General features: G+C 37.6%; 2 protein-coding genes across 2 annotated transcripts; one reads left to right on the forward strand and one right to left on the reverse strand.

Moving 5' to 3' along the window:
- Positions 1–1617: 1617 nt before the first annotated feature.
- LOC130091199 (cytochrome P450 2F2-like) lies at positions 1618–5763 on the reverse strand. The gene is made up of 9 exons (XM_056258960.1): positions 5493–5763; positions 4876–5038; positions 4594–4746; positions 4254–4414; positions 3668–3841; positions 3410–3548; positions 2468–2655; positions 2094–2235; positions 1618–1856 (listed from the first exon to the last, which is right to left on the reverse strand). Exons 1-9 carry the CDS (start codon positions 5652–5654, stop codon positions 1648–1650), a joined length of 1491 nt encoding a protein of 496 aa, XP_056114935.1. The 5' UTR covers positions 5655–5763; the 3' UTR covers positions 1618–1647.
- Positions 5764–7117: 1354 nt separating this feature from the next.
- tmem208 (transmembrane protein 208) lies at positions 7118–9052 on the forward strand. The gene is made up of 6 exons (XM_056258969.1): positions 7118–7322; positions 7482–7577; positions 7792–7851; positions 8419–8555; positions 8675–8759; positions 8854–9052. The coding sequence occupies exons 1-6, from the start codon at positions 7317–7319 to the stop codon at positions 8995–8997; spliced, it is 528 nt and encodes a 175-aa protein (XP_056114944.1). The 5' UTR covers positions 7118–7316; the 3' UTR covers positions 8998–9052.
- The last annotated feature ends 385 nt before the right edge of the window (positions 9053–9437 follow it).

Genomic DNA, 9437 nt, shown 5'->3' on the forward strand with positions numbered 1-9437 from the left:
TAGAGATGTAGCCATGGAGGAGTTTTATGATCAGGTAAAGAGTGTATTGTTGTCGGTTTGGCAAAGAGTTATTTTACTAATCGGTATCGATTGTAGCGATACTGCTATCTAATTCTGTTGTTAAAGTGCACCGTATTTAAGCTTCCGTGTCTGTGTGTGACTGTTGGAGCTACGCTGCGGTGCAACAGTATCTCTCTTTCTCTATCGTTTGGGCTTTATCTTAATGCTGGTTCTGCCCTTGTGAAAAGAGACACAAAATATTGTATGTTCTGAATATTAACTTGAGATATAAGCTTGTGTGATGCTTAAACTTTTCACTCATGTGTTGTTTCCATTATTTTAATGCGTAACAGCAGCCGGAAGAACACATCAATGGACAAGAGGAGGAACCGTGCCATTTGATGTTTTGTGATCAATTATATATTTTATTTATTTGCATGTTTTTACAATATAAATCAGTTCCAACATTCAATTATTTTGTAGTCTGACTACATCATGCTCAATCAGTATGAAGCTGAGCTTTCTAGCAGCACAATTTTTTAATGGTATTAGTGTATTTTAGAAGCAAAATAAAAACATACTAAAACGCTACCACTGTATGTGTCATGATTGTAAAATGGAATAGTTGTGAATTGTTAAAGAGAAATGCATTAAAGCTGCCTAGTGATCAAAGTTCCATTAACCATTAACACGTTTAATGCATTTAAGAGACTGGGGCTAGTTGTCACTAGAGCTACAGTCTCAGTAACTAGTGGTGCTTTTCCACTGCATAGTACGGTTCGGTACGGCACGCTTTGGCGCTTATCCACTGCATAGTACGGTACGGTTCGGTTCGGCTCACTTGTGGTGCTTTTCCACTGCATGGTACGGTACTAAAATGTGACGTAAAAACACAGCAGATCACTGATTGGTCAGACAGAATCGTCACTACCAGCATCATTGGACACTAAACCCGCTAGATTTAAATAACCAGTAGACAACAGCCAACGCGGTAGCATCTGTTTTTTAAACTTTAAAAAGAAATGGCTGAATCGTGGTCAGTGGACGAGGTGCTGACGTTCCACTCGTTGGTTGCCGAGGAGCGGATCCAGCGAGAGCTATCACCGGACCTACAAACAGTGTAGGGACAAAATAACGATCAGTCCCACCCACTTTGAAGGGGTACTAACTGCGGTGGAAAAGCAACCGAGCTAAAGCGAACCGAACCGTGCCGTACCGAGTCGAGTCGTACCACGCAGTGGAAAAGCGAAGCGAGCCGAACCGTTCCGCGCCGAGTCGAACCGTACCGAGCCGTCCCAGCAGTGGAAAAGCGCCATAGGTTTCCCTGGCAGTTTTAAATGCCATTAAAATTATAATTTATTTTTGCTGTAGGCATTGGGTAAATAAGCAAATACAATAAAACCATATTGAGTTGAACATCTTAGGGCAAAGGTATTTTTCATAAATGTCATTGCAAGTTGTCACACTTGCTTTATATGTTGTAATTTTATAGTTTAGTAACTTACAATATTTGTTGTTTTAATGTCTTGTGTGTTTAAATTTTGCTGAAAAGCTAAAAATAGTTTAATGGCAGGTTCCATTGTATAGTGTGATGTGATAACCCACTACTGGGGCATGTTTTCAGTTTCACTGAAGGGCAACATATGTTCAATGAACAGTTTCACAAGACTCCCCAGGTGTACGTAGTTGTACAGTCAGACGGTAAGGTTTCACTGACTGTGTCCCGCCAAATATATATTTGAAGTCCGGCTCTCCTGCATCCTTCGGCCAGATCAGATGGAATTGTCGCAGCACCGTGACCAGGATGAGGAAGAGCTCCATGCGAGCTAGATTTTCTCCTAAACACACACGAGATCCTAGGAAATGGGAAAGTGAATGTACATAATACAAACACACAGTTTGTTCACATTCTACTACACAAATGTGCTTTCTATTTGATCTATGTATTGTTTTGATCATACCAATGACCCTGTCTGTATAGTGTGTATTTAAACAGCTCAGTGACACCTCTGTCTGGATTACATATAAATAAGCTAAATGAGTCTAGATTAAAATACCTCTTTACACTGTCTAATAAAACATGCACAACATACCAGCAGAAAAAGGCATGAATGCATCAGGCTTCACAAATTCCCCCTTTTCATTCAAGAAGTTTTGAGGGTTGAATTCATGTGGAAACTTCCACTGACTTTCCTCTCTGAGAGCAGATGACAGATAGGGGATGATAATTGTCCCCTGTGAGAGCAGATGTTTTTAACAAGATTAGCAAACCTTCCTTTTATAGTGAAGATGCTGTTTAGGAGTTGCAGTAATAAGAGTTTGGGTGATGGATTGTTTTGATAAGATTAAATAATGGATAGATGTTCTTAGTTACTCTTTCTTTTATGCCAGTTTTATGTGCCATAGTAACTCTACACCTTTGAGGTAAAGAAACATTTGTTGCCACAGTAATTATAGTAAATGCCACCTTTGGGATGCTGTAGCCCTGGAGTTGAGTGTCGGTTCTGGCGGTGTGAAACATACTGAGAGGAACAATGTCACCAACACGCTGACCCTCATGAATCACTGCTTGAACGAAAGGCATGGCGTTTCTGTCCTCATATGTGACATGTTCACGGGCACCAAGGACTTCATCAATCTCCCGCTGACATTGCTCTGAAGATGTATAAACAGATATTAACACAAAGACACAAATAGACATTGAAAAACTATGAATGCTACAACAACAACAAAATCATAAAAATAAAATGCATTATATCATTCCAGAATCTTATTTTGCTGCATAATATTTCTTAATGCAAAATCCATAAAGAAATCTAACCCAGCCTACCTAATTTTTAGAAACAGAAATTTGCAATAAACACACACACACTCACACATCTTGAATATGGTTTACGGGGACTCTCCATAGGCCTAATGGTTTTTATACTGTACAAACCGTGTATTCCATCCCCTTACACTAATACTATAGCCTACCCCTAAACCCCATCACAGAAAACTTTATGCAGTTTTACCTTTAAAAAAAACATAATTTAGTATGATTTATAAGCTGTTTTCCTCATGGGGACCAAAAAATGTCCCCACAAGGACAAGGAATTCAGATATTGCCATCTTTGTGGGGACATTTTGTCCCGATAAAGTAGTGTTCACCTAAACCACACACACACAGCTATCATTTTGGGAAAAAATGTATAAAATGTATGAATATTCAAATATTTCATGACTAATCTTTGGCCAAAAAAAAAAAAAACATAAAAATGACATGGATTTATACATGGCAATTCACCAACATGTATCATTTATATTTCTGACCTGGATAAAATTTTGCCATGTAGATAATTTACTTTGACATGCAAAAGTTTTTAACATAAAAACTCTCAATTAGACACATCTTATCCACATTCCTTACCCTGAATATGAGTGTGCGTCATCAAATAGAGTGTTAAAGTTCGGAGTGTGTTAGAGGTTGTGTCAGTTCCAGCCACAAACAGGTCAAACAGCAAAGTGACCATTTGTGAGTCATTAAAGGTGGTGCGTTGATCTGCTCTCTGTAAATAAAATGATCTACTCACAAACCACTTTAAATCAAAGAATATTAAACTCATATGCTGCTGAAAAAAATTCAATAAAAATACATAACACACACAAACCTTTGTAAGTATCTTACCTTCTCCATCTCCTCCAAGTAACAGTCAATCACGTCTCTTGGCTCCCCGGTAACATGTGACTTCCTGTGCTCATCCACAACTTTAAGAATATGTTTTCTGATTGTCTCAAAATAGTGAAAAGCTTTCCAGAATGGCAGTGGGAAAATCCTTAACACTGGGGCTATTTCATAGAGCTGCAATTCAGAAGAAAAGCTTTTTTACATATATATATAAATACCAAGTCACCTTTATTTATATGGCGCTTTATACAATATTGTTTCAAAGCAGCTTTACAGTGATAAACAGGAAAATAATCATTAAACAGAAAAATCTGTGAATGAAATGTAAAAATGTCTGTCGTTCCACTTGTGTACAATCTATGTACACTATACAATTTATTTTAGTGGTGCCTATTTACACTAAGTGTAAACAAAGACTACAAATAGCAGTAGAGAATAAATAGCAGCTTGCTTACACGAAGTGCAAATATAAGTAATATGCCTATTGCCTATCTGTTCAATGGGGGGCGGAGTTTGTGAAAATGGCCTTTAACAACAAGGTTGGCAATTGGCATGTAATGCTGCCTTTATTTTTCGTTGTATTTACCATTGCCCAAGGTCCAATGACAATCTTTGTAAGTTTTTCCATAGTTGTGATCAATGTCTGGAAATATTCATCCTGATAATTGAAACGTGACCCAAAAATGATTGAGGCAATGATGTTTGAAGCAGCTCGGTGGTACAGATGTTGAGGGTCAATTGACTTTCCTGGTAGAGTTGTAGAGATATAAAGACAAGAAATGTTTTCCATTCATGAATTTGAATGTTCTTTGGCAATTTTGAGATTTTAAAAATGTCTATATACAAACATAGGACACTGAACATGTGAATAAATGTGTTACGTTAATATAGAGATTTAAGGTGACAGGTGAGGAGGCCATATATACCAGCAGACTCCTCCAGTTGTGCGCAGATATATTTGACTTCTTCCAGAATCCTCTGCTCCATACTTCTCTTTCCAAGGCCAAAGTTCCTCAGTGTGGTCAGAGCAAAGCGCCGATGTTCCCGCCAGCTGTCTCCATAATCTGCCATGATCACCCCTAAACACACAAAAATGATCAGGGAGCACTCTAAGCCCAGCACGGAGACTTTTGAAGTGCAATGCACTTGTCTGTGTTATGTGAGTAGTATGATTTTCTGCTTGTAGTATTTTGTGTATGCTGCATTACCTTTGCTCCTTGTTATATGACTGACCATCATGTTCTCTGATCTACCAGCAAACTCCACCGCTTTTGTGATCAGTGCCTCCCTGATCATCTTCTGTCCTGTCAACACCACTGCTGGCTGTCTACCAATGTTCAGTGCGTAGATTGATCCATAGCGCTGAGCAAACTGTAGAAAAACATTCAAGTTGAAGACCACAAACACAGAGCAGGGTGTTATTGCTGTGTCATGCTGTATGAATGAAGTTTGATTTCTTTTCATAACTTTTCATAAGGGGACGTTTACAGGACAACGATATGCTTAAACCGGAGACGTTTTTCCTTTGAGTTTTCCGCGACCATTGGCAAAACGTTCCCCATTCACACGGATCCGTGAAAACTAAAAACGCTGTATTCTGCTGCCAGGCCTTTTTTATAATTATTATTGAATGGCAGTCACATACAAATAGCCTAATAAACGTGACAATAATCCACCATATAGGCTAGTGTAAAAATATTAATTAAATATAAACTACAACAAATAGGAAAAGAAAATATACAGTGTAATTTATAAAATAATAATAATTATATAATAATAATAACAAATAAAAAGAAAGAAAATAATATAAAGCCAATGTGCTTACCTCGTCAAAGTTCTTTAACGGGTTTATGCGGTCAAATTGTAGCAAATTTCCAAAAAATGGAACAGGAGTGGGTCCTGGGGGGAAGTTTTTAGGTCGCCGAATTCTGAACTGCAAGAAGAGAAGAAAGGCTCCGAGACACAACAGAACCAGTGCGGTCCACATGGTTACTGATCTACTGGACAGCACTTCTGAAACCTGCTATTTAATGCAAATAGAGAACTGATACGCATGCACACAAAACGACTTCTTTCAACTCTGCTGAACTCTTAAAACTTTGTTGAACTGGAGTCGGGAAACAGACTATAGGTGAAAAGTTAAAGTATATATGAGTGGAAAGGTAATATCCCACCAGAGGTCAATGACTGTACTTTTGATAAAGTTGCTCCTGAAGGTCCAATAAATATGCCCTATAACATTGTCCAAGTTTTGTTCAATTTACTGTAGTTTTTTTTTAAATGTATGAAGAAAACATGTTTGTTTTATGTATAATTAGGTGGTGGATAAAGTCTTTGCTCACTTGTGCTCTTCGAAATGCACAACAGAGTTTAAACTGGATTGTCTTTCTGTAGCCAACTAAAAATGAAATTGCTTATTATCTTTCCCTTTTTATCCAGTGACTCACTGCTACCTATTCTCAATCACAATGGTATTATGTCCATGTTTAGTTTTCAACATCAGGTATTCTGAAAACAAAATTAACTGACAACATTTTTCAGAGCAAGCATATTTTGCATATCAATAGTAGCCTACTGAGTACTCAGTTGGGATTGGTGTAGTCAATGTGGGCCCAGTTTGCACATCATGCACAATAATTATTAGACTTGCTCTTTGCTGTTATGTCCTCCAGCATGGGGAATTCTTACCCCAAACATCAATTTACTTACCAGGAAGTAGCTTGAAAAACTGATTTAATCATATCATAAAGTATTTTGTCTCAAAATATATGCAACCATTCCATCCAAGAATCCACATTAGCTAATTGTGAAATATTTTAAAATAAATGTTAAGCTACACATTAAATAAACTTTCCTCAAAACAACCTTTATACATTGTAAATGACCTATTGGATTAGGACTATTATCCAATGCATAGTGGCAAAGTGTTAGTGGTAGTTTCGTGTTTAAGGAGAAACAAAAATCTCAAAAGGTTTTTTTGTTTTTTTTTTTACCTAGCGTAGCCTACAGAGTGGTACAGACAAGTAATCTTTTTATCTTCTTCTTTTGTGTTTTTTGGCAGTTCGCATCAAAACAAGTAGCCTACCGACAAGTAATTTTTAAAACGAATGCCTTAAATTTGTTTTTGCAGTAATCCTGTACGTACATGAAATTAGGCTTAATCTTATATTTATTTTCATATACAAAAGCAACAGAACATTACATTACAACATTCGCCTACATCCAGTTTATTAGAAACACCGTGCACGAGTTTGAATGCCGCGATATCCGTCTTTGATCTCACAGGTGTCAGATCCACTGCGAGAAGAAAGAACTGTCCGGACTCCGGACCGGCTTGCCTACACTTGTTTCACTCCTCCCCTCACTGCAGCCGCCTAAATTTCAGGCGAGGCAAGCGTCAAGCCCTATGGTGAAGCCGGGTGAAGCCAGAGAATGTGAAGCCCAGTTTATTGCATCTGTGACGCATTTTCCAAGCGCCGGAAACACGTTCGCGAACGCTGATGTGTTATTTTGCAGTATGTGGTAGTAGTTTAATTTAGAAGATTATTCCTTAAAAATAAGAAACCGTTAGTTTTTTAGATGCCTAAAGGTGAAGGCGTCATCAAAGGGTGAACTAAACGAACAGGCACACAAGAAGAACTCAGGGAAGATGCCGGTATGAGTCATGATTAACAACTAGCCATTCAAAAAGAAACATGATTAATAACTGTGTGTCATATAAGTTTATTCATTTGATAATTGTAAATTGTGACTGTCGAGATTTAAGTGTTCTGTGTGTCAGTGCTGTCCTGTGAAGTAATATATTTCTCGTTAGCCGAAAGGTAAAGTTGGAACCAAAGGAAAAAAGCAAATCTATGAGGAAAACCAGGATACTCTAAAGTTCTATTGCAGAATCATCCTGGGAGCAAACGTAAGGCATGCATCTGAGTTTTAGTGTGCCTGAGTATCTATCTATCTATCTATCTATCTATCTATCTATCTATCTATCTATCTATCTATCTATCTATCTATCTATCTATCTATCTATCTATCTATCTCTTAATATATAAATATATATAGTCTATCTATATCTTTTAAAAAGCAGTCATATGAGTGTTTTGGGGGTTTTTTTGTATTCTTTTCAGGCTATTTATGCAGCAGTCAATTTCTTGCTCTATTACAACTCATCTACATTTTGGACATGGGTAAGTCACCGTATGATGTGCATATTTTGTTTTTGTTTTGTTCAGTGATGTGAATGAGCAAATCCAGATTGTTGTATGCTATCTACCTTTTTTTTTCCAAATGGAAATAGACCAGTGGTTTTCAATCTTTTTGTTGCCATGGACCCCCAAATTATAATAAATTCTCTCATCCTCATGTGAGGAGCCTCCACCCTAAAATTTATAAGGCAGGCAGCTATATATATTTTCATGTATAAAAAGCCAATTTATACTGTGTGAAAAAGTATCATGTGTAAAATATTGTTATTTTAGGTTGTGTCTTTTAATTCAAATCTTACTTTATTTTGCAATGTTTAAACTTCTTTTCTCTAAGCTTTTCCACGGACCAGTTTGAAAAACCCTGATATAGACAATAATATCCATCTCTCCATATTTGCTTAGGCTTTAGATCACTATATGTGTGTTTTTAGTCAACTGTGAGATATGAACTGTTGGCAGTTGGCAGTTTCTTTGTAAAAGTTCAATGTTATTCACTCAACTCCTCTTCCAGTCTGGTGCTGAGTCCCTCTTTTGTCTCTTTTGTACCAGTTCTCGCTACTGTTTGCAGTGGCGGTCTACTTTGGCAGCTACAGATCAATGTCAGCAATGGCTAAATCTACATTTGCTGAAGATGGTAGCTTGCTAGATGGAGGGATTGACCTTAATATGGAACAGGGCATGGCAGAGTGAGTTGGATGTTTTATCTGTATATTTATATCCCCATTATATGTGTATTTTCAGTTGGTGATAAATATTCCTGATGGTAATATTCATAAGTGACTTTTTTTCTTATATTGACATGCAGACACCTGAAGGATGTGATTATCCTTACTGCCATTGTTCAGGTCCTCAGTACTCTGTCATCCTACTTCTGGTACTTCTGGCTCTTGGTGAGACTGCGGAATTGCTCTGATTGTAACATCATGGAGGTTTCTCTATTCCAGTTTTACTGTAAATGTATTATTTGCTCTCTCTTTACACCAGGCACCTGCAAGGGCTTTGCATTTATTGTGGGCAAACTTCCTGGGCCCCTGGTTTTCTGCCGATTCACAGGCAGCCCCTGAAGAGAATGAGAAGAATGACAAGAAACAGAGGCGACAGGAAAGACGACAGATGAAGAGATTCTAGACTCTGTTTAAAAAAAGATTTTTTTTTACATTAATTGTACAATTACAAAGAACATGCAATCTAAATTATTCTGAGGTATTTGATATGGCAGGTTAGTCCAGACAATAGATTGGGCACTGTAAAGTGTCTTCAACCTTTTTTCCCCCCTTACTTGTCATCAACTGCTCCATCCTTTTCAGCCATCTGGATCCTTTTTCTTATTTAATGTCTGTCTTAAAATCTCTAGCTCAGGTGCACCACAGTCATAAATCTGACTTGTTTTTTTTTGCAGTGAGTTAAATGCACACAAAATGCCTTTGCTTACCATAGTGAACTTTCATATCATTTGTTTGAGTTGTTAATGAGGACCTCTCAAAAGGTGCAGCTATATGGCCCATTGCCCTCAGCAATTTAGACCTGAGGCTGTATGAACCTCACCAACCACATGAGATGTCACAGCA

This window comes from Rhinichthys klamathensis, unplaced genomic scaffold, assembly GCF_029890125.1.
Source record: "Rhinichthys klamathensis goyatoka isolate OS25496 unplaced genomic scaffold, OSU_Roscu_1.1 h1tg000161l_1, whole genome shotgun sequence".
Lineage (NCBI taxonomy): Eukaryota > Metazoa > Chordata > Actinopteri > Cypriniformes > Leuciscidae > Rhinichthys > Rhinichthys klamathensis.

Excerpts from the sequence above, each read along its gene's own strand:
- tmem208 (XM_056258969.1), top strand. Across the intron at positions 7,852-8,418 it reads CATCTACATTTTGGACATGG|TTCTCGCTACTGTTTGCAGT; the intron begins GTAAGTCACCGT and ends CTTTTGTACCAG. Across the intron at positions 8,760-8,853 it reads TCTGGTACTTCTGGCTCTTG|GCACCTGCAAGGGCTTTGCA; the intron begins GTGAGACTGCGG and ends TCTTTACACCAG.
- LOC130091199 (XM_056258960.1), bottom strand. The coding sequence starts at position 5,654 with ATGTGGACCGCACTGGTTCTGTTGTGTCTCGGAGCCTTTCTTCTCTTC. Across the intron at positions 5,039-5,492 it reads CGTTAAAGAACTTTGACGAG|TTTGCTCAGCGCTATGGATC; the intron begins GTAAGCACATTG and ends GTTTTTCTACAG. Across the intron at positions 4,415-4,593 it reads ACAACTGGAGGAGTCTGCTG|GAAAGTCAATTGACCCTCAA; the intron begins GTATATATGGCC and ends CAACTCTACCAG.